Here is a 24,898-nt window from a genome sequence, read left to right as displayed (position 1 = left end):
CAGTCAGAATTGCATTCTTCCTTGTAGGGTGGTGAATTTTCCCTTACTGGGGTTATGAATGCTGAGGCTGGATGAACAAAAGGGGTTTTATGAAGTGAATGGGTGGTACATTATTTGACTATCCTACCAATGCTGAGATTCTAGGATTCTATGACTTACTTTATATATCCTCTTTTACCTTTCCCTGTAAGGCAGGGAGGTACTCTCAGCTGAGGGCCCCACTGGGAGGGGAACAAGTGGATTCGGATGTTTAACCCACTTTTAAGGGTGAAGGAGAACTCAGCCCCCTGCCTAGCCATACCTGCCACTTAGTGCCAAAGCATGGAGGGCTTAGGGACAGTGACAGGCTTATGGAGACATTACCCCACAAGGCCCCAGCTCCTTCTCTCCATCTCCCAGCCAGGCCACTGCCTGGTGGGGATTAAGGGTGGCATCTTCAGGTGTCACCTGCTGTATGTGAGATCAGAGGGCTGATGGTGGACTGGAAATTCCAGGGAGGGCAGGGATGTTATGCTTACTGCTCAGCCCCTGCTCTCCACTCAGTGCCAGGAGCACAGAAGGCACACACTGTCAAGTCAGTCCAAGAATGAAACTGTCTGCTAGTCTCCCACCATACCACTCTAGGGAATTGGGCTTCCCTCAAGTGTTCCCCAGTGGGCACTTAGGGCAGCTGCAATCTGGGGTTCTTGATCAAGGGCATATAACTTATGCTTCCAACTACCCTTTAAGAAGGGAGCACAGGATGGCTCCAAAGGGCCACCTGAATTCCCAGGTGACCTCTCTGGGCACTGGGGTGGTTTTCCAGGAGCCCATGGGCTTGAGCCCCTAATCTACGCTTCCTGAGTTGATCACCTTGCAGAAGTCACAGGAGCCCAGCTGAGGGACCCCCTTCTCCAACTCCCAAGCAGCATGCTGGGTGAGGAACTGCAGGGAGTGCTCCTGAGCCTTGCTTTCCAGCCCCAGGGAACCAAGCTTCCTCTAGATGAAGGGTCACTGGGTGCACAGTACTAACAACAACCAAGTGGTGTGAAGATTTGCTCATACCAGGCACTGTGCTAATCATTTGGGTTATTTACTTCTTTGAAACCTCTAATGATTGTGCCATTTTACAGTGAAGGGAATTCAAGTTTAGAAAAGATATTACACAGATATATACACAGGCACATGTTAGTAATAAGAGGTGGAAACCACTGGCTCCAAAAGAGCCCAGTGGTTTCAGTCAATTTTCTGGGGAAAAAATGGTCAAACCAGTTATTTGTGATGTTATAGACAAAACAACTAAGATTGACCTCCCCATACTCTAACTGGCTGCTGGGGGGCAGTGCAGACTCTGCCTCAGACAGTCATTATCTTTGTCTGCCTCTCCCCCAACTCCATGGAGCTGGGTGAGAACCCTTTGTCTCCATGAGGGGAGGAGATGGCAATCAGATTCCAATCAGGTACAGGTGTCCCCCCACAGAACATGTGACCTTGGGCCCACATAGAGCATGTACCTCATGTGCACACATAAACCATAAACCTGTCTCACATACACACAGCACATAAAAACACTTGTAAGGAACGCATAAACTGGCACGAATTATCAATACCACACAAACTGTACACGAGTACCAAGGGAAGAGAGTACTGGAGCGATGGGAGATGGAGAGGGGAAGTGCGCCATTCCCTGGGGGCTGGTCTCCAGAGAAGCTTCCAGATGGCACTGTCTGCCCCCTGCTGCAGATTCCCTGGAGGGAAGAGGGAACCACAGAGACCTTTCCCAGCTATCTCTAAAACAGTGCTGAGAAGTGGGTACCAAGAATTGTCATTGCCTCCCCTACTCTATCAGTAGCCCCTTCTCCACTGACCCTTGGAGGCCCATTATCTGACTCCTAGGAGAGGTCAGGGGTGGGAGGGGTGCTGGGGCCTGGCAGGAGCAGGCACAGGAAAGCACGGGAGCTGCTGAGTAAGTTCTCCAAAGGCCCATTCATCAACTGAGTGGGGATAATCAGGGTGCTTGGCACTGATTATTGTCTGGGTACCATAAACACAGAGAATAAATCTGGGAAGGGGCTGAAAAGGAAGGTGTCTTGGCAGTAGGGCAGGCCACCCTGCCTGGGAAGGGGGAGTAGGTCCATCCATCATTCTGAGACATGCAGCAATCTAGACCAATGAGATCAGGTCAGTTGGGGGGTGAGCGAGGTAGGCAATCATAAAAAGATCATCCAGTGCAGTGCGGCTGCTTGGCTCTGATTTTACATATTTATACTGGGGATGAAGCCTGTCCTTTCCTCCACTCCAATTTTTACCCAGGAGCTGCTGTAGAAACCTCTGCCATTGACTCAAAACTCTCAAAGTAAGCCTGGTTCGGAGGGCAGAGAAGAGGTACATGAAAATGACTTAGCTCAACAGCACCATCCTGGAGCAGGCAGGCTGTGGGCAAAGCTGGTCCCTTTCTACTAAAAAGGGCAATTCTTAGGTTTAGATGGAGGTCAGATGGGTGTTAAGCCCTTCTTCCTCCTATTGCTTCCAAGCAGTTCCTGGGTACAGGTCACATTCCTGTATCCAGTCCCAGGAACTAAACGCATAGCTCTGACCTGTGTCTGGGCCACAGAGGCTGCTCTGTAATTCAAGTTAATGGGGCACGGATAATAGAGAACAGCACAGGGTCCAGGACGAATTTCTCTTTGGCACTGAAATATATCAGATGACTTTTGCAACTGAGTTACCTTACTAATTAAGGAATGGAGTTTGTGAGGTCTGAGTCCACATGATGATCTGCAGGGCCAGCTGGAGTGTTCTATTAGTCTTAAACCACAACACTAGGAACAGTTTTGATTTTTCTGCTCCCATGATCCTCTTTCCTGGGACAGTTCTCTACCCCAGATGCAAGGGTGCTGTTGTCTCTGCCTCCTCCTACTACCCTCCTCATTCCTGAACCTGCCTGGGGCAGGGGAAACAACAGTCCTTTCATTCCAAGATCAAAGCAGCAAACACAAGTGAACACCCTAAGTCCCCTCTATCTGCTCTTATTTTCAGGTAGGGACCCCTCCCTTGCATCTTTTGGGATTCTGGGTGAGGGAGAGAGAGGCCAAAACCTCCCAAAAGCTTTGGACAGCCCCTGGCATAGTATCACTTTGCTGAGCCATGGACCCATCCAGGATCTGAGGTCAGCCTGGGAACATCTTCGAAGTTCCAGGCAGATTCTTTGAAAGAAGGTATTACACCCACCCCTAGTCTCACAGTGAATCATGGTAGGAGGCTCCCAAATGGCATCAGTGATGTCCAAAGGCTCAGGAGATAAAATAATGATAATATCAAGATATTTTCTTCTAGCAAGCCACACTCATACTCCCAAGACACAACAGTGACACTGGAAGGGTACACCAGAAATGTAATGATGGTACTTGTAGTACTTGTAAGGTATTCATAGGACACAGCAGTAATGACCATTGAGACTCTGATGATAAGCACTAATAACTCCCCAAATACTCCAGGGTACACCAGGTTATTTCTGCAGCATCAAAGGGAGAAAGACAGTAAGAGATAAGGTGCTCTGCAGGGCAGAGTACCTTGCTTCCAGAATGCCTGCCACTATGTAGGGGTGGCAGGCATTCTGGAAGCAAGGTTTTGTATTATTCCAGGCTTAGTAAGCTGTCTTCCTCCATCTCCTACCCACTCACCCAGAGAAGAGGCAGCTTAGCCAAGTGGTATGATCATGGACACTGAGCCTGACTTCCTAGATCTGAATCCTGCCATTTACTATCTGTATTACCCTAGGCAAGGTAACCTAACCTCTTCCTAGGCCTTGTTTACCATATGTAAAAATGGGGTCAACAGAAGTACCTTCCACGTCAGTTGTTGGGAAAATTAAGTAAGTTATTCTATGTAAGACATTTACAACAGTGTCTGAGTGTCCAAAAGCTCTTGATAAAAGTTTGCTAATAAGCAACCATGTAGCTGCCTAGCATGTATTACCAGCCTATGATAGGCTGATACTGCATTAGGCCCTGGGGATACCAAGCCCTGTCTGCAATGGACCCCGTTGTTTTGGAGTTCTGTCTTACAGAGAAGATAAATCCCGGGCCCCCATATCTATATAGCAAGATGCAGAACTGTATTGCCACTGGGTGGCATAGATGAAGTGCTGGGGTAGGGACTTTGAGATGAGAAGAGTTATCCCCTGCTGGGGATAAAGACTTCATGACAGAAGTGACTTTTGTCCTCAGTATTTAGATATGAGAAATAAGAGAGAACTTTGGGGGGGAATGGCATGTGCAAAGGCACTGTGGTGGGAAAGCATGGGGCATGAATAGAGGAGTGTGGGGCTGCGGGCCTAACTATGTTGGGGAGGGCAGTGGGAGATGAGCCAGGGCTGAGCAGCCAACAAATACCTCTCTAAGCCTGTGAGTATCTTTCTCAGGTATGTTTTAGGTACATTCATCCAAGAAGCAGTGTAGGTAAATTGGAGCCAGGGAGCCAGGGGTCAAGGAGAGAAGTAAGCCAGGGGCTGCTGCAACAGCCTGATGTATAAGGATGTTGCTACCAGTCCCTCCTGCAGTGGAGTCACATCAAGTGGCAGCAAGGCTGGTTTGGCTTAGAGGTATCTTCTCTACTTCCTTTGTCTTAGCTGCTGGCAGCATTTGCTCACAAGACACTAGGAGTGATGGAAGGGGTGCCTGCAGTGCTGGTCAGGGGCCAGATAATGGGAACCCATGGAGGCAGCTTATCCAGACCTCTTGGGGCTTACACTCCAGACAAGCTGTAGACAGTGCCCTCATAGGGGCCAGTCCTGGTCTCTCCATTTCCCTTTTCTCCAGTGCAGGGCTAGACTCCTGTCTGCAGGTTGGCACTCCCATTTCTGCTGACCAATTTGGCAGAATGACTCATTTGTCTCATGGGCTGGCCTGTGTGACCCCCTCCATGGGAGCAGACCAAGTCAGCCCATGTGTGCCTAAGAACCAGTTATTTGGGACAAGTGTGCACTTTTCTCCCCAAGACTGAGGCACTGAGAAGGGGCAAGCTTTCCTTTGCTCTTGCCTTGTTTTTCCTGGTGACGTCCTCTGAGCCCTGGTGGTATTCTGGTGACCAGCAGGTATGTAGGATTGCAGGGAAAGTAAAGTAGAGAAGGGAGGATAAAGGCAGAGAGAAGCCCCTGGTTGTCAATAGGCATTGGAATCTGCTAAGAAAGAATAGTTTGGTCTTTGGTAAAAGGAACCCCATGATGGAACCCAAGGCTCCATCACAGTGATTGAGGGCAAGTCACTATACTTTCAGGAAGGGGGTGGGACCAGGAAGTCCCTGCCAAGGCTTCTAGCTGGTGAAACTGTATCTAAAGTGGAGGGGCAATGCTTCCACCATGAGGTCCCTAGGTCTGTACCCTGACCTTCTGAACAGAAAGATGAGCCAAAATCAAGGCCACTGGCATTGTGAGGATACCAGGCTCTATCTCAGGTGCTAGGACATGTCTGTCAGTGTCTCCAGACCTATGGGTGTGGGTGAGTATGCTGTCTCCCATGCCAAAGACTCTCCTCCATGGAATGGTGACTCACTGAGCTTCTCAGCAGGCTCCTTCCATAGAAGGAAGGTACCCTCCTATGAATAGCCCTGGAGGGAGCAGTGCCCTTGTCTCCTTTAGGCAGGGAGCAGAACTGAGGATCCAAGTGGACAGAGGAGCCCATATTTCTAGCTCTAGAAGCTTGAACTTCCAGGACTGGGGGAAGGGGTTGAAGTGAGGAGGGAAAAGGACTCCATTTAAGCCCATAGGTCAAACTCAAACTCCCAATTGGATAGACATTCTTGTGACCATGGCCACTGGCCTGTTTTGCTGCCTGGGCCACACTTGTAGCTGTGCCCCAAGGGAGCCACACCTGTAGCTGTGCCCCAAGGGAGCCACCAGCCAATGGAACTAATGTTCTCTAATGAGATCCGGGCCAGTGGCAGGGTGGGTTTTATTGTCTGTGGCTTGATAATGAGACTCTTCATAAACTGGGAATAAAACTGGGGTCTGCATAGAACAGAGGGGCATGGGAGGTGGCCCAGGAGATGGAGTTGACTCTGCCCGCTAAATCTCATCTCCTTCCCTTCTTTGCTGCTCCATCTAGTCCACAGTGCTTTTAAAGCAGTTCTTTTGCCCAGGGAGAGGCCCACACTCTGGCCCTATGCCTGCCTGTGCCCTGGGGCTGTGTGCTCACACTTCAGGGGCCCTGCCTTTGTCTCAGGAGATCCCTAGGGATGATGCTTTAGCTTCTTAAAGGACACCCTCCCTCTTGGCCCCCCTGCCAGTCTGTTGGATGTTCTGTACTCTGCCAACCTGGGACCCAGGCTCCATGGTCACCTCTAGTCGGATCACCCTCCAACCAATGTCCTCAACTGACCCCCAACTTCCCCAAGGAGCTGCCCTGCCCTGGCTTGTTGTGGAGGGAGAGTGGTGGTGGCTGGTGAAGCAAATGCCCTTCTCGCTAGACATGTTCTATCATGGCCCAGCTCAACCTCTTCTGTATCTGTCTACCCAGCTTATTTCATGTCTTTATCTACTAAATTTGGAGTCAGAAGACCCGGCATCTAGTTTGGCTATAGTGGTGTGGGATGGTAAGCAAACTATCAAAGCTATCTCACTTTCCTCTGTGAAATGGAAGAACTAATACCATTCACTCAGAGTTACTCAGAGGGTCAACTGAAAGAAAGCAGGAGCTGTGAAAAGTGCCACAACACTTTTATTATTGGCAAAATAATTTCTCCTGCAACAGGAGAAACTGAGAGGCCTTTCTGCCAATGAGCAGGAGGTGACTATGGGAGGATTCTCAACCTTGTGGCTGTACAATCTCACTGAATGAGATGGCACCATGAACTGCTGGGGAGAGGGTCCTGTTGCCCACCCTATCCCAAAATGTATAAGTTTGAGGGAAGGCAGGGGCTGGTCCCAAGCCCTCTCTGACAGCCCCAGGCTGCTGCCATAGCAAGCGCTCCAGATGGGCAATGGTGCCCAGCTGTGCCAAAGCTGGCAGAAAGGCAGGTGCTGGGGAGAGCCCTTGGTGAAATACAGAACAAAGGCTGTACAGCCCCTGATGCTCATGCAGCACCCAACACCCAGGGTAGCCAGCCAGGTACCCTGCCCAAAACAGCTCCCGGTTGGAGACAAAGGAAGTGAGGTAGCAGTGGACAGGGAGCTGAAGAGGAGACCAGGACAACTCAGAGGAAAGGCACAGGGAATAGGAGTAGCTACTACTTACTGAACATTTATCACATGCCTTGTGATGTGCTTAAGTGCATTTCATACATTATTGTTGATCTAGCCTTCACAAACTTCTTTTGAAATCTGTATTAACAGAAACCCATTTTACAGATGGGAATTTGAGGCCTGCAAAGTGACTTAACCAAGTCCACTTAGCTAGCAGTTGGTAGCTCTGGGATTTAAACTTAGTCCATCTGGCCCCACTTTGCAGTTTCATTATGCAGGGCAGTCAAATAGGATAATCTTTAGGTTGTAGGGAGGGAACCAAGTTATCTGCTGCTCTCTTTTAACTAGTGCACACGACCACTGCTGCTCTGCCCTGGAAGACTATGAAGGTATAAATGCTATATGTCCCTGAGAACATATACCTATTGCTTCTTCCTTCACCTCAGGATAAGCCTTGGAATAATCCATTTCTCTGAAGAGCCTCCAGTCTGCTGTGCTGTCAGGAAGTATTTCTTTGTATACTTCTTGGGTCTTTCCTGCTGCTGAGTTAATCTATCCTTGTGGAATGGGTCAGTGTTTGGATATTAGGTAAGATGTGTTTTCTCCTATTTCTTCCCTTTCTCCATCTCCTTACTCCAAATAGCACAATATAATCTAGAGTTTAAAGGGTTAACTGGAGTAAGAGGTGTTATCTTCAACTCAGGGCATTCCCTTTGCAAGCTGATCCCTGCTCAGATCTTAAGTTACCTCCTGCCCAAGCCAGCACATCTGCTGCTGGCTTTGCAGACCTGGTCTCTATGAAGAGGGTGGGCATCATGGTGGATAAACACAGGGTGACGGGCTTCCAGGACAGCTCTCTTTCCTTCTCCTTGGCCCTCATTCCCACTTCCCTTTCCAACAAAGGGACTGCCACTTTCTGCTGCATGGACCAGGGATGCTTTCAGGCACATGTATGTTGCCCACTTAGAAACACATATGATTCTACAGGACTATTCATGGAAGACCAAGGCCCACATTTATACTCCTTTTTAAATGTCCAGAGTATGTCACATTTCCCCTCAGATGATGCTTTTCTCCACATGTCCATGCAGGAAGCAAAGGTGCTAAATTAGTACCTGAAAACCTATCTCCTGAGGCCCCTTCCAGTCATTCAGGGATCCTGAGAAGTCTCAGGGCAAGCCAGGTTCCAGTTGATACCAGGTTCCACTAGAGCTCTGTTTGCTGGGCAGGCTGACAAGAGGGGAAAAGTCTCTCTAGGTAAGCATTTTCCTGTGAGGATGCAGAGGCCCAATCTAAAGCTGCAGGCAGGGCACAAAAAGAAAGTAGTGTCAAGGCTTGCTACTCCTTAAGGACCTGGAAGCCTGTGTTAGAAGGAGCTGGCTAAAGGTACATCCTAAGTCTCCTCCCAAAATCATTCTCACTGACACTGAGATAACTGCAGACATTATTAAGGCTCAGAGTCACTCACAAAATCCTAGCTGGAAAGACATAGGAAATCATTTATATGAGAATATACATTTGATGTATGGCCACAGTGACCCATAGATACCAGTGCTTATACCTCCTTGTCCTAGTGCCCATGGGCCTGCACATGCACAATGAGGTGTGGATAACTAACTCAAGCACACAAGCTTTGCACATGTGTTCATGTTCCCACTCTATACTGAGTGTGAGACTATACACAGACTGTCAGAAATGTTACAGCCTAAGCCCCACAGCTGGCTAATAATGTACATTCTACCCTAGCATACTGGCTAACATTCAAAGTAAAAAAAAATCAGAAAAACAGGTGAACATACAGATGCCCTCTTTGTCCCTCTCTCAGTAGGAGCCATGCAATTTACCAGATTAACTAGGAAAGAAACAATCAGGAAAAATTGAAGGTACAGTCACGCCTCCCTTGGGTGTTTGGTTAGTGATGAACAATGAACATTAGTCAGCTGCTAAACAATGGCCGTATCATAGACCCAGCAACCAGGGTTTACCCTCTGCCCCCTAGCCTGGCCCATTGGCTTAGCCATCAGCACAAGTGTTCTGGCCTGTGAGACCATCCTGGCAGCATACAACTGAGTCCTGGGTCAGACAGTGGCCAAATATACCACTGTGAGAAATGGGGAGAGAGGAAACTAAGCCAACAACCCTGACACTCCTAGTTTCAAAGGAAGCCAACATAAGAGCAAGCTCTGTACAGGTGCAAAGAATGGTCGCTGTAGGCAGACAGGTCTTTGAGGGTGTGCATGACAACCTGGGGTGTGTGTTTTCTTTCCAGACAAAAGGTTTGGGGAAGCCAACTAGGGAGGGTGTGGTATAGGTGGGACACCAGCTCTGCACTTGCTTCTTAGGCAGGTTCTCTACCTTCTCCCTGGGCTTTTCCTATGCCTCTTTTGGGACATAGCCCCCATGCCTCACTGGCTCTCTCCTCTGAGCTAACTAAAGGAAGGTTATCATCTCAAGTCCTGTGGGGCTTCCCACCACCCTGCCTGGTAAAGTCTGTGTTGCTGAAAACACACTTCTGTGTTTACACTTCAATAGCCAGACTGGGAGTGTTCTGAAGTCAGGGGGCCATCACACACACCAGAGGTTCCCTGACTCCCACCCCCTCTGTGAGCTCCACTCCTTACCTCTTCATGCTCAGGAGAGCCCAGAAAAGAGCATCAGGCTGGCAAGTCCCCTGAGAGAAGCAGCAGCAGGCAATCAGGAGGAAGCCTGGGAGTGGTGGAAAGGGGGACTGTGGGGAGCAACTTCTGGGCCACGAACCTATCTGTCCAAATGTCAGATAGGAAGTACCATATCCAAGGGTCCTCCCTTCAGAGTCACCAAGGGCACAGGCACTGGGTGCAGGAGCACAGTGAGTCCAGGAACTTTGGCAGCCACTGATGCTACCCAGTCATAACAATTACAATCAATCAGTGAGCTCTTATTAAGTGCCTTTCTGGCTGTGGTTACTTCCCTGTATACCTCCCCCTCCACCTGGATTTTTGGTGGAGAGAGTGTTCATACTTGAGCCAGGTGACCCCTCTCTGCCTCCTGAGGAAAGTGGAGCAGGGGAAGCATCCAGGCCCACAAAGCAGGAATTAACCACTAAGTACCCCAAAGCTAGGGGAAGAAATAACCAAAGGAGGGGAGAGAATGGGCCTGAATTATTCCCCCTCCCCCAAACCTTTCCATCCCTTTATCTAAACCAAAATTAGGTTAACCCCTAGTATGCCAGACCAATTAGAACTCCAGGAAAGCTCTTCTTTAGCTGGGTCCCAGGTGTGGGCAATATGTAACGAAGATTTTCCAGAAGCCCAAATCCCGGTCTTCAGAAGAATTTGCTGCCGACTCCCCAAGGAGCCCAGTGTGAGACCACCCAGCTTGGGAGGGACTCAGTCAAGCCGCTTTGAAATGTGCGGTGCCATCCGTGCGCCCTGGAATTTTCCCCTCTCCCACACACCTATCAGGGCAGCACCTACAGGCTGCAGGAGTGGGGGAACCCTGGTGCCAGCTTCCACAAAGTGTTTTAGACACCATTGGCCATTCCTTGAGTGAGATTTTCAAGGCTCAGGCAGTGAGCTGGCAGCAGATGGGTAAAGATGTGATGAGGCCAGGTTCCTGCCTTCCAGCCCTGAAACTCCGCAGCCAGGATGGCCCCTGGAAACAAACTACCCGGCGAGTCTGCTGTACCGCAGGAATTTCATCCTGGTCACTGCCAACGGCGCCCACTATCTCATATTCTTGCCCCAGCGGAGCTAGTCTCTCTGTACTCCGACCCTTTACTCTGCCACACTAAGGCCACGGCCATGGGCTCCAGCCAAGTCCCTACCCTGCCCCTAAACCCCCCCACCTAGCTACAGCGGGGGTGGTGGGGGTGGTGGTTTCAGCTTTCTTTCTGGAGGAAACGCCCCGCCCCCGCAGTCTCGGACGAGCACAAGTGTCGCCAGCTACTGAGACACAAAGGGTTAAATTCAGGCAAGGGGACTCCTAAACACATTTTCCAGTCCATTCTCCAGCACTAAACCAAGGGACTGGTCCCCGCCTCCGCTCCCATCCTACTGGTCAGAGGGGCCAAGACAGGCTACCCAAGGCTCGAGCGTCCGATGAACTCCTCAGCCACTCCTCGAACCCCAGCCCTTTAAGGAAGGGCAACCTCGGGAAAGTGGGTCATGCAGCCACCAGGCTGGCACGAAGCCCGCGGCGTATTCTCGGGGGAGAGCCCCCCGCAAACGGGCGGCGGAGTTCCGAGGAGAAGCCCCGCCCCGCCAAGGCTGGGAGGTTGAGCTGACTCGCTGATCCGGCCTCACTCTCCCGGAAGGGAAGCTCAGGTGAGCAAAGATCTGCTAGTGCCTCAGTAGCGGGCCGAGATGTGGGGCGACTTGGTGCCGGAGGGGCCCGAGCACCCAAGAGTCTGGCAAAGGAGCCTGAGAAAGAAACGAAGCACCCCAGCCACCCTCCAAACCTACAGCCCACCAGCTCGGAGACTGACGCCCTCTCCCCAGGGGCTGTTGTCTCTTTTCCCCAAGACGGTGACTGCGGTAGTTATTTTGCATTTACATAACAAGCAGGGTTATTAAATAAATAGAATCCTATTTATATATAAATAAATATAAACAAATATAAATATAAATAAATATAAATATAAGTATATATATAGTGTGTGTGTTGGGGGAAACTGAGGGGAGAAGGTGCTCTCTCTTGCTACATAGAGACTTGCATTCTACTGCTTCCCTGCGAGTCAGGCTACTTGGCTTCTTTCTCTGCTGTGCCTTTCCCCCCTCCCCAGCCTCTTACCTAAGTCCTGACCCAACTTTTCTGGTTCCTTTCGATCCCTACAACTCAGACCTGCTTGCCATCCAGCTCCCGCCCCAGGGAGCCATTGGATGGGGAAAAAATGATAAAAAGGCAGAGGCAGAACGCGCTTACCAGGGAGGAAGAATGTAGTCAAGCCGAGAGCGAGTCCCCACCAGCGTCCAGCGGAACCCGCTAGTCCCATCCGAGCCATTGGGGGCCGGAGATCCAGCGAGAAGGGTATTGAGGAAAGCGCTCCTCGAGCTCCAGAAACCAGGTGGAAGATGAAGACAGACCCTTGGCGGCCGGCGCGCGCTCGAGGATCGAGGTAAGCCGCAGCGGTTGGCCGCGGCTGGGTGGGTGGGGTGGGCTCAGCACGGCAGCAATCCAGGCCCTAGGTTACCGGTGGCTCAGAGGCTCGGCAGATGCCCCTCGCTGGTTGCAGGAATCATGCCCCCTTTCCTCCTCTGTTCTCCTCCCCGCGCCGTTCCCCACCCTCTTCTTCCACACAGAGCGGTCTGGAGAGAAGGACCCACCCCCTAGAAGCCCGGGTGCCCAGCAGCGTGGGGCTCCCGGCTCCGGGCGCACTCACACCCTCGCGCTCGCCTCCAACTTGCTGGCGTCCATGGCCCACCGTCCTCTGAGGGGGAGGGGTGGGGAGTGGACGAGCCCAAGCGGCGGGCAGGGCGGGCGGCTTGGTGGGCTCGGGGCCCAGGCAGTAGGCTCGCGGCCCAGTGGCCAGCAGCCGGGGCTGCTCGGGCTGTGCGACTCCGAGAGGAGAGCCAGGCGGGTGCGCCACGTGTCCCCGCCTCCACCGCCGTTCTGCCGGGCCGAGGCGATCCGCAACAATGTGGAGCTGCCAGGGTACAGAGTGAAGCCACGATCCTTCCTCTCGCTCCTTCTCTCACACGCCCAGCGCCAGCCTCCACCTCGCTCGTCCAGTGATGTCAGGGGGAGGGGAGGAGTTAGCGTTAACTCCCTCCCTGCTCCGCTGCGGGGCCCACGCCCAGCCCGGCCTCCGCGTGAATGCGAGCACCTTCCGGCTTCGGGCAGAGGCAGAGCCCTAGCGAGGGTTGTAGTATCCCGTTCAGGCCCACTGGCTCGGGAGTTGCCCCTTCCGCAGCCTTTCAGCCCGGGAGAGGGTAGGAGGACTAGCCGCGCGCCTCCGTCGCTGAAAAGGGAGGCAGTGACCCCTAGCGGCCGGCGCTTGGGAAGGAGCTGCTTGGTGGGGGTGGAGCTAAGACCCGAGGAAGGACAAACGCGCAGTCCGCCGTCACACGGATCTATTCAAGTAGGAGCCGAAAAGGCTTCCACAGGACCTCTACTTCAGTCCTGGCCCCATTTTTTACAGATGAGGAAACAAAGGCCCCCAAAAGGGTAAGGCGACTTGCCCAGAGGCACAAGGGCAAAGGGTGACAGAGTTGGATTAGAACCCAGAGCCAGACCTCCTCTCCATCATCTGGTTGCCAAATGGAGAGGCAGCTATACGAGGAACCTTCTGGAGAAGCCAGCGGTGGGGGGGTAGTGGGTGAGATGGGCCACTGAGGGTTTCAGTCTTTTCTAATTCCCGTACCCTTCAAGAGTTCATTTGCCGAAAAACTGAACCCCTCCCCAAATAGAGCATTAAAGGGAGCTCTTTTCCCTTTGATGACACTTGTTTTGAGTGATTTGCGGGATTCCTGAGAAAGTAGTCCATCCCCTCAGTGTCCTAGTCAAGGCATGCACTCTGCTCCACCCCCTTCACCAATCACCACATCCCCATGTTGATGGCTTGGCTTCTTGCCAAGGTGTCAGGTCCTAGAGGCCCTTGGCAGTTTGAAGCCTACCCTCTCCTCTTTGCCTCTGGATCTCCTATCCCCATCCTCTTCCCCAGGAGGAGGCAGGCAGACAGTCACAGACAGGCAGATAGACATCTAAGCAGAACCTAGCCCTAGCCAGACACCTGGCTAGAGGATTCTCCCTTTGCCCATTGCTGCCCTTTGCCCAGCCAGCAGGAGCAGAGGGGAAGTGGCTGTTCCTCACAAAATGTAAATTCTACTTCCAGGGAGTAGGAAGAGTGGGAGGGTGGGCAAGCAGGGCACACCACTTTTTCATTCTTTTGGTTTCTGGCTGAAGTCATTTAATTCTGCAGTCACAGGAACACACCCATACTCATGTATTTACCTTCAACGAATCTAACCATGCATTCTTGTTACCAAACACTGTATCAGGCTGAGATATACAGAGATATCATCATTGTCCTAAAGGCACTCAGTCTAGATGAAGGATAAAGGGAAAGATAGGCAGTTTGGTGCGGAGGTGGTGGTGGGGTCTCCACAGGGGCTGAGTCAGTCATTTCAGACAGGCATGTACTGAAGAGAGAAGGCAGTGAAGAGACTGGATTCAAGGTAGCTCAGTAAGCATGAAAAAAGGCAGGAAGGCCAGCAACAGCTGAATGAGTAGGGCCTCAGAATGCTTGGTTGCAGCCTGAGCCTGACTTGGAGAAAAGAAAATCCTAGTGTACATGAATTCTAGACAGCCAGCAGGAGGGTTTTACACTGGGGAATGCCTAATCATGATTTGCGGTAGCTCAGTCTGGTAGCCAGGTACCTCCTCACTGGCCTCTAAGCACGTTTAGGGCTGGGGCTGAATTATGTTCATTGCTGTGGTCTCAGACTCTGCCTGGCATGTTGTAAGAATTGAGTAGATGGGTTTGAGGAGGCAGTTCCAGGTACACCAAGGACTGTTCATTTCCTGCTCATGCTCTCACACCTCTCCATCTTTGGGTAAGGTTTCTTAGATCTTCTGCTAATGGGTTCCAGAGAGGGTGCATCTGGTTGTTGGTACAACTGCCTGGGATGGGTTGGGTGGAGAATATGGAGGAAAGTAAATGAGACTGCCTGATAACCCACTCAACATCTTTAAAAATAAGCCCCTAAAACACACAGAGCACCCCCATGGGTGCCAGGTGGTGTGTGTGTGTGTGTGTAGTACGTTTACTCAGAAAGGAAACAGGGGTCTTTTTAAGTATGTGCTGTGCTAGGTGCTGAGGAAACAAGAGTGAGCAACAGCCAATACCATCCTCAAATAACTATATTCTAGGGTGGTAGGTTGCTGCCAAAGAGAGCCAAAACATGGTGGCCTCTAAAGGAGAGAGTGAGTGTTTCTCATTGTGGACAGCAGGAAAGGCTTCTGGAAGAGACGTTTTAATGAGCCCTGCGGTGTGGATCAGATTTGAACCAAGGGAGATGGAGGAGAGAATTTTGGTGAAGGGAACAACTTGTATAAGGACATAAAGGTAAGAGAGGTCAGAGCCTATGTGGAAACAGCAAGTGGTCCAGTTTATTTTGCATTCTGGGGATGTGTAAGAGAAAGGGACAGACAGATTGTGAACCATCTACAGGGTTCCCTTCAGTGGCAGGAAGAAGCAAGGACCAACTGTCAGGAGACTAGGTTCTGGTCCTTACTCTTAAGCTGGAAACCTAGGAGTCATTCTTGCTTCTTCCCTCTTCTTTAACTGCCATATTCCAATTTAAAATGTAATGCTCTTGATTCTGCTTCCAATATTTATCTTAAGTTTAGTGATAATTGTGCTATTTCTACTGTTATCACCCTAGGCCATGCACACATAATTTCTACTTGAACCTTGTAATATCCTCTGGCAATATAACCTGTGCACACTGAATGGAAGGAATAAAATGTAATGGTCAAGTCCCCAGGACTCTGGAGCTACACTGCTTGGATTCAAATCCTTAAACCCAAGCTCTTCCACTCAGTAGTTGTGTTAGTCTTAGGCAAGTGACTTAACCTCTTTGTGCTTAGATTCCTCATCTGTGTAATAAGGGGAAATAATAGCATCTACCTCATGGAGTTGTCAGGGTTAAATTCAGTGCTTGGGACAATGGCTGGTGTACAGGAAAAACTTTTTAGGTATTAGTCATTATTATTACTTATCTTTCTCTCCACATCCAGTTTTGCTTCTCTCTGCCATGATGCCAGAATTATATATATATATAAAGATAATATATATAGATAGATAGATAGATATAGATATATCTTTATTTTGAAATAGTTTTGGATTTACAGAAGAGTTGCCAAGAAGATACAGCATTTCCATATGTCCTTCATCTAGCTTTCCCAATGTTAACTTCTTATATAACCACTGTACATTTGTCAAATCTAAGAAATTAGCATGTTATATAACACTATTAATGAAACTATGGAACTTATTCAGATTTCTCATTTTTCCACTAATGTCTGTTTTATGTTCCAGAATCCAACCCACAATTCCATTCCACATTGAGTCTAGCAGTGGATTGTCTTCTAATTCAATGATCAGATCACAACACCCGAGAACCCTTCCTTGGCCTGCCAACTTCTGAGGCTGGCGTCAAGTACGTCAAGTACTCAGCAAGGCCTGTGGGGCTTTTGCTTCTGCAACCTGTCTCACACAGCTCCAGGGCTTTGAGTGGGAGTTGCTGGGCTTTCCTGAGATTCCAGCCATCAAACTCATCTCTTCAATCTTCACTTAAGCTGTTACATCTGCACCAGTGCTCTTCTCCTTCTTTTTGACCAGTTACTCATCTATTCTTTAGTGCTCAGGTTACACATGTGATTTCCCCAGGGTGGCCCACTCTGCTCTTCAGACCATGTGAGTCTCTTCCTACATGTTCTCACAGCTCTTTGCATATTTATAATCACTTCGGTAGTTGTTTATAACACTTGATTAATTCCCTACTGGGCCGTCAGCCCCTCCAGGGCAGGACCACGTTAGTCTAGTTTGTGTTTTATCCCAAGCACCTAGAATGTGCCTGGAACTTGGTAGGCACTTAATGAAAATGTGTTGATTTACTGCCTCATATCCTATGCTGCTTCCTACCAATCACTTTCCCACTCTCCTGGCCTGTTTTCTCATCTGCAGACTGAGCAATTTAATTTATTCAATGATTTTTTCAATAGTGTTGTGAAACCCCTAGAAGTTCCTGGGTTCCCCACACCCCACTTTCATAAGATCCATGTTTAAAGAGCACATTGTTTTCATGGTCTTTAAATGTTGGGATGCTGAGAAAAATTCTTGTTAATGGGTTGTGCTGCTTAAAAATGTTTGAACCCCCCCTGATATATTATTACATTATATATTATGTATTATGCATAGTTTCATTATTCTATAATTCCATGATTTTCTTTTCTATAGGTGGTGGTGAGCCATTGAAGATTTCTGAACTGAGGAGCACTTATTGAGAGCTGTCAGAGCTATATTTTCAGGTGAATTGTCAATAATGTAAGTAGGACTGACAGATGAGGATTGGTCAGTGAGGAAGGAGGGAAGGAAGGAGAGAATGTGGCCATGGAAGCCAAATGAGAAGTGAATTTAATGGAGGACGAAGTTGCCAACAGTGTCAGAAACCATAGAACCCAGGTGGTGATCAGGAGAGGTCTTTGGAAATCATGGCAAATGCACTAGTGACCTTTGAGAGGGTGGTGTTGGTGGCTGGGCAGGGGCAGAACCCATATCAAAGTGAGAGAAAGAGCAAATGGAAGTGAAAAAGCAGAGGCAGCAAGTGTTTACCCTACTTTTGAGAAGTTTGGTGGTGGGCAGAATGAGCAAAATGGATCAGAAGCTTGGAGAGGGTTAACATAACATATGCCAAGGAGCCTATTTTCTCCTTTTGGATGGGAAATCAAAAGTTACTGAGTATCTTAGAAGCAGAGAGAAAGATGGTAGTAGACAGAGAAGATTGGAGAAACAGTGTAGGAAGTGACAATTTGTACTTCATGGATCAGGCTCTAGAGGAGGCCTTGATGATGAAACTAGGGGAGGAGAGGGCTTAGCCTTGTAAAGGAGAGGACTCAGACTTCTTTAAACCTGGAGGGAAGATGAAGAGAACAGTGGAGATAGAAGTTTTGGAGTAGAAAGCAGGGAAGTTAATAATAAGGTCATTGTAGTAAAGTCGGAATTGAGGTTACCTGTAGAGAGAAGACAGAAGGTGGCTTCAGATCTTGTAATGGGAAGACCAAAGGAGGTGGAATGGAAATGTACTTAGCAATCTTCCAAAACTCGAAGGGAGAAGGAACCAGTGTAGTCTATGTGCTTTCACAGAGAAGAATCAAGATTACTGGGTGTATGTGATGGGGAAGTAGATTGTAATTTATTCTAGGGAAGAATATTTAGGGAAAGAGCAATGGAATGAATTCCCTGTCCCTTAACAGACTGAGGGAAAGAGCAATGGAATGAACTCCCTGTCCCTTAACAGACTGAGGCCCAGATCCATTTATTAGGAATGCTGTAGATGGGATTCTTGTCCTGGCATGGAGAGTTGATCTGATGAATTCCACATTCCATCCTGGCTTTGAGACTGGATGACTGCAGGAATGGCATCCCATTTGAAGGACAGGCACTTGGACCCAGCTCTCTCATCTATACCATGGTTGGGGGCAGTGACCAGACAGAGATCAGCCCTGTGGGAGGGGTCGTCCCCAGGAAACCTTCTTCAAAGCCCTCCTTTAGCTTCCAAAGGCTTTTTCAGAGAGGCAGCTATTAGGTTTGGAGAAGGCCCAAAGTCAATACAATAATGACTTCCCTTTCAGGCCATACTGCAGGCCCCTCACTGTCATTCAGTAATTGGCTAATAAAGCTAACTTTGATGTGAAGGCAATCCTATTAAGAAGTCCCTGAGATGTCACAACACCCTGATATCCATTGCTAGGAGAAAATAAACTTGAACATATATTAGAGTGGTATGCTGAATGGGGTCACCCACTCCTGTGTTCCCAGTCTGGGGTCAGTTGAAGCTAAGGGCAAGGAGAGAGGAGAGGAAGAGGAGAAATCCCATGGAGGGAATATGATCAAAGCCCTAGCCAGTCCCAGAGAGAGCCCACTGGCATGGCATGGGTGCCCCCTTCTTTAACCTGACAGGCCAACCTCACCCCTGGCAGTGCTCCTGTGGGTAGCTGGGAAACCACAGCATCTAGTTACTGTTGTCACCATTCTGGTAGCTGTGGTGATCATGATGGTGCCTCTGTATCCCACAGTGCTATGTAACTTTTAATTGTTATTCTTACAGAGATCACTGCAGAGCCTCCCTATTGCCATGGCTGCTATTGCTGTTGGGAACAATGGTGCAGCTGAACACAGCTGCCTTCCAGGTCCAATGATCTACCACCTCAGAGTGATACCATGATGGCAAACAGGCAGCCAGTCTCTCCCTTGTGGGCCATGGTGTGCCAGGGATTTGTCTGACTTTGGGAGCTGGAGCTCTGAGCAATGATAGAAAGGCCCTAGTTCCATCTTGAGCCACCCAATTTTTCAGCAAGAAGGGAGTTCAGAAGATTTGTCTATGCCCTGGCTCTGGTCAGGAGGCTTTCAATATATTCCTGTGAATCACCACATCCAAAATCCTAAGGCATTCTGGACGTGACTGGAGGCCGTATTCCTCCCTGACTTGGGGTGGCTATACCTAGAACTCAATAGCAGTACTGAGAAGAGGTTTTCATTTTCAGTGAGGAACTGCATGGACCAAGAAGCTTAGATGAGCAGTTAGGACAGGGCTGGGTATGACTTTAACCTGGATCATGCCCAGTGTAGAAAGAGGAAAAAGGGAAGGGACTTAGAAAGAAGAAGAAGATACTCAACCTCCCACCTACACTCTCTTCTTTTCAATGGTGCCTTTAGATCCAGGATGAGGGGGTGTTGTGGTCAAAATAATTATCAGGATGGACTACCTTATAAAGAAACCTGATTTTTTTGAGAGCCATATGGAAGCTGAGAAATGGAATTTGTTGTAAGGGAGACCAGAATTTCTGGGTCAGCCCAAACCCAGTAGAGAAGGCAGCCCTGGGAGCATAGAGATGAGCCTGCACATCCTTCTCTAGGGGATTATGGATCTTAATTAACTTCTTTGGGTTTCAGATCTTTTTAGGATCTGATGAAACTATGTCCCTCTGCCCTGCAAACAGCACACACACACGAAGACAGGGTTTACACGGCAACCTGCAGAAGCCCAGCTGGGGCCCTGAAAAGGGAGTCCTTCAAGAAGCAGGTAGCTCTGAACCCAGCTCCCTGTGATCCAGTCTAATGAGGGTTGTTAGTGATGTGGAGGATCTGGAATGAGGAAAATGAAAACCAGATTTCTATAATGTGAAGTAGAAAGAAAACAAGCATGATGTATATACATTGCATTACAATTCTGTAAAAAAAATGCACCTATAAAATGAAGGCAACATGGATAAATGAAAATAATTTGTGGGTAAAGTTTTTTATTTTAAGATTTATTTCAATATCATTGTGAGATTATTGTAATAGTAGATTTAATTTTTCTATATTATGTAAAGTGGTTTTCCTCCAGAAATCAGCCTCTGAATTATATTTAATTTAGATTAATATGAATGCCCTGCAATCCTTGAGCACTTGTTTGTGAGGAGACATGTTCCAGGAGGGTGTCAAGTGGCCTTGAAATGACATACAAAGAATAGACAGTGCCCAGGCAGGTCACTGAATTTTGAGAAACCTCAGGAGGAAGTTGAGCAAGTAGAGGGTATATGATTTGAAGTCAGGAGTCCAAGGATTTTGTCTTGGATCTGCTATTACTAACTGTGGATAAGAAGTGTGACCAACTGTCCCATTTTTGCCTGGGTCTGAGGGGCTTTCCAGGACATGGGACTTCCGTGCTGGAACTGGTAAAGTTCTGGCCAACCAGAACGAATTGGTCACCCTATTAATGAGCCACTTTAAGCTCTCTATGCCTCAGTTTTCTCATTTGTAAAATGGTGTTGATGACTTCCAGGATGTTTGTAAAAGTACTTTGTAAACTCTACCATCTTTACACCTGTTGGGGATAATGATTACTATTGGTGGGGTGGGACAGAGGAGGGGGGCATAGGGGAAGGGGTGTTCTCCCCAGCCTTGAGACCTGAGAGACGAAGATCCTGTTCAGATGCACATCATGATTTAGATATGGGGAGCTTAACCACTCTCATATAACAGGCTTTTAGCAATAGTTCAACAAATATTTGACCAGATGCCATGCCAGGCATTGGAATAAAGCCATGAATTAATTACTGAGACATGCTCCCTTCTTTCCTGGTGCCAAAGTCTAATAGGGAAGAAAGGATCTATCAGGAAGTGGGATAAAGGGAAATCTAGATGTCAGTAGGAACTTCCTGTGTGTGGGGACGCTTCTAATCTAGGAGGTAAGGAAGGGTCAGGGTGACGTTCCTATAGAGGTGAGATGAGCCCCGAGGGATGAGGGCTGGCTAGCCAGGGATGTCATGTAGAGAAATTAGGCAGAAGGAAAAGCAACAAAAAGGCCCGGGGAACTGGATGTATCAAAAATTGAGTAAGACTGTCTGGTGCAGTACATGAGCAGAGGGAGAGAGGGGCCGGGGAGGTTTGTGCCAGGTTGTGAGGGCCTTGCATGATGTTAGGGAATGTGGACTTAATCCTGGAGGCACTGAGGAGGCCAGGATGTTTCACACCTGGCAACTCAACAGCCCCAACCCTTACTATGCTAAGATGGTATTCCTGGGTCTGGTACCAGGTTTAGCCTATTATGGTCATGTCCTCTGGACCTGAAGGTGCCAGCTCTGTCTGTCCTGCTCCCAGGGTCTCTCAGCCTGGCTCATTGCTGAGCACTTCTGTGGCTCCAAGCTTATTATAGTCAATCCAAACCTTCCCCTGGCAGGGGCCTTGCTGCCTGGCACAGACTGTGCCTATAGAGAGCAGAGTGGCACCCCTCTCCCCACCCTTCCAAGCATGCTTCTATCACCACAATGTGTGTGTGGGCTTCATGGCTGCATGGCAATGAACTCAGGGCATCCCAGGCAGCTAATATGTAATGAACAATTACATCAATCAGTCCAGGTACAGGGAGGTGGGTATACACCCATTTACATATATTTGTACACATACACATGTGTCCACACAGATTCACTGACATTTATGTTCACACTTTCACTGAAACTCAGGCAAGCGCATGGAGAGATTCCCTGCTACCTGCATGTGATGAATGAGTACACACTCTATTAATGCCTGTTCACCCAAGTGGTCCCATACCCCTATATTTAAGTGTTTAGCAAATCACCTGGCACATAGATTATTATATTATTATTTTTAACCTGATACTATATTAAAATGCTGAAATGGGTGCCCATGTACCAATATAGATTCATATACATTGCCCCATATGCTCCTTTGAAGGCAGGTACAAACACAAAATCTCTATCCTTCTGTGAAACTGTGTGTGTACTTTTGTGTACACCAACAAACTCACTCTCATAAACATAGAGAATGTCACAATTTGCTCTTCCAGTTTTATCTATACACAATCACAACAATAATAATAATAATAGCGAATCCAGGTTGGGGGATTGCTTTATATTTTTCAAAGGGCTTTCAGGACTAAAACCCATTTGATCCTCATAGCATTCCAGTGAGGTAGGTAGGTGTAGCAGATCTACTGAAGAGGTTAAGTATGCCATTTGGGAGGTGGCCTAGAACCTAGATCTGACTTCCCCATGTGAATATCCCATGGCCCATGCCTGTTTGACAACTTATAGCTCTCACATTGGAAAGCAGGGACAAGGACAGGGACCTGCTATTAGGTTCTGGATCTCAAGTGAAAACATAATCAACAAAAGAAAAAAGCAAACAAAATATAACCAGAGTCATTGAAATTAAGAACAATCTAACAATAGCCAGAGGGGAGTGAGGAGGGGACAGTGGGAAGAAGGGTTTTCAGAAACTACTATAAAGGACACATGGACAAAACCAAGGGGGAGGGTGGGAGCAAGGGAGGGAGGTGGGTATGGAGGGTGTGGGGTGAGGGGTGGGCAGAAAACAGGGATAACTGTAATTGAACAACAATAAAATAATTTAAAATAAAAAAAAGCATTTCCCAGAGTGAACCTCAGCTGACAAGTGGGGATTAGAGGTTGATAAAGGGATGCTGCCATAGGTAGAAATCCCATAAAGTCTCATTTACAAGTCTCATCAGAAGAAAGTAACAACTGACTTGGTTGGAGGGAAAAGTAAATTTTGATTTCTTTTAGGATTGTGTGGCCACAGGAGCTGATCCTGGGAGAGCCTGGAGGTCTTGGTAGGGGGTGAGGTGATCCTGTCCCACCTGGGATCTCTCCCCAGTTGCATGCACTCTCTTTCCCCTCTGCCTGGGCTGGCTTTAAGGTCTGGTTTTAGGAGAATGGGAGAGAAAAGAACCAGGGTAGTGCTCCCTCTTTCAGAGCCTGTCTTTCCTCTCCCACCACAGTGAAGCCTCCTTTTTGCTCAGTGTTGAGCTTTCAGGACCTATTGAGCACCCTGTGCCCTAATTGGCTCGGGCGGAAATAGGGAACAGGCAGCCAGCCCCCTGATATCAGGCCTGCCAAGTCCATGGAGGCCCAGGCCTTAGGCTTCAGATCCAACAACTTTCAAAGGGGATGACACAGCTTCCTTTAAAGGCCTGTGCTCTGTAGAGTAGAAGATGGCCTGATGGTGAAAGAATAGGCAGAAAGATCATCTTTTCCTTTGCTTCTGATGCTGCTGATGTTTCACTCTGGTTTTATCATCACTCTGTGCTGTAGTTTTTGCATCTGCAAAATGGAGACAGTAAGACCAGCCTTACAGTGCTGCTGTGAGGATCTGATGAAATGAAGTGTGGGAAGCATTCTTTGCCCTGTGCACCATGCTTGGGACACTGCCAGGTCACTGTCTCAGCTGCCTGAGGAGGTCTTCACTGTAGGACTGGAGGGGTAGCAGGACAAGAGGTGCTTCCTGGGTGTGCTGGTCTGGTGGGAGGGTGGGAGAAAGGGGAAATCTGTTTGACACTTTTGTTAGAATCCATTACCTGGTGTGTATTTTCCCAGGAGATGACTACATTACAGCATGTGTTGATAAACATTTGGAGTTGGAGCAGAGTGATAACTGAGCAGAATGTTAAGCTTGTGGTGGTTTGTTCAGGAGATGCTGAGAAAGGGCTGGTGGTGGTGAAAGGGAGCTGGTGAGAGCCACAGTCTGGTGCTTCCTTACCCCTTTCTCTTTCCATTTCTCTTTTCTCTTAGGCTCCCTGCTTGGGCCTCCAGCAGGACATCTAAATATGGCCCCAGAGGCAGCATATTAAAGCAGAAGAGATAAGGGTTTAGACTCAGGCAGGTATGGGTTCCAATCCTAGCTTTGCCTGAAGTCTCTTGGTACCTGGGGCCTATATCTTTACCTCCCTGAGACTCAGTCTCCTCTTCTGTGAAGTGGGCTCAACATATACTTCACAGAGTAAAGACTGAGAAGACATCAACTGTGCCTGGCACATAGAACTAAGCACTCAGTATATGTTGGTTCTTTTTCCATTTTACTTAGAGGAACAAATCACCCTAGCCTTGATTGTGCTTTGGATGTTAGCAACAGTTTCTTAGGTCTACTTTGGACTAAGTGGAAGTGGGCTCATGTTCTCCACAGCATAAACTTCCCCATTTTCAACCCTGGTTAGGACTGGAGCAGGTGACCACAAGTATGTGTGCAAACTTCCTCCCTAAATCTTTACATACCGTTGCACTTACGACAGCTGTAGTTAATTGTTTGTGTAGTTGTTTGCCTGATGTCTTCCTCCCTCACTAGGCTATATAAGCACTCTGAGGGCAGGGACTGTGTTACTTGGTCACAGTTGTATGCTCAGGGCCTAGTCCTGTTCCGGGTACTGGAAGGAATGATGAGTCTCACCCATCTGATTTATCCAGAGCAGAATGGCTAAAATAATCTGGCTCAGAGTTCTGTAGTGTCTTATTTTACTTTGTTCCTGAGCTCAGAGCACTAGCTGTACCTCCCCCTTGGGCCTTTGTATAGATTGCCTCAGATTAGCTCTTCCTGCATGTATCTTTTGTCCCTCTGAGTGTGGGCTTCTTGACCAGGAAGGTATTTAGGCTGTCAAGAGAAGAACATGCAACTGAGTGCTGAGGCCGTGGGAATTCAGTGGACATGAATAAATGAAGGAGAGGATGCTGTTGCGATCT

At 48.5% G+C, this 24,898-nt stretch overlaps 1 protein-coding gene and 2 long non-coding RNA genes across 3 annotated transcripts in view; 2 read left to right on the top strand and 1 right to left on the bottom strand.

Annotated features, from left to right (window-relative positions):
- NECTIN1 (nectin cell adhesion molecule 1) overlaps nucleotides 1-12,986 on the bottom strand; it is a 66,494-nt gene extending 53,508 nt beyond the window's left edge. Inside the window, exon 1 of the mRNA XM_036028398.1 lies at nucleotides 12,062-12,986. Coding sequence (XP_035884291.1) covers nucleotides 12,062-12,140 — 79 coding nt within the window. The 5' untranslated portion in view covers nucleotides 12,141-12,986. The remainder of the gene's footprint in view (nucleotides 1-12,061) is intronic.
- Nucleotides 356-9,000, top strand: LOC118501181. Its single transcript, XR_004903787.1, has 2 exons — nucleotides 356-3,018; nucleotides 7,508-9,000. It is a non-coding gene; the product is annotated as an uncharacterized LOC118501181 (long non-coding RNA).
- LOC118501180 lies at nucleotides 12,192-22,531 on the top strand. The gene is made up of 4 exons (XR_004903786.1): nucleotides 12,192-12,254; nucleotides 16,179-16,556; nucleotides 17,100-17,170; nucleotides 18,160-22,531. It is a non-coding gene; the product is annotated as an uncharacterized LOC118501180 (long non-coding RNA).
- The last annotated feature ends 2,367 nt before the right edge of the window (nucleotides 22,532-24,898 follow it).

The sequence above is a fragment of the Phyllostomus discolor genome, chromosome 6, assembly GCF_004126475.2.
Source record: "Phyllostomus discolor isolate MPI-MPIP mPhyDis1 chromosome 6, mPhyDis1.pri.v3, whole genome shotgun sequence".
In the NCBI taxonomy this organism is placed as follows: Eukaryota; Metazoa; Chordata; class Mammalia; order Chiroptera; family Phyllostomidae; genus Phyllostomus; species Phyllostomus discolor.
Note: the sequence above shows the minus strand (reverse complement) of the source record. Positions and strands in the feature narration are given on the sequence as shown.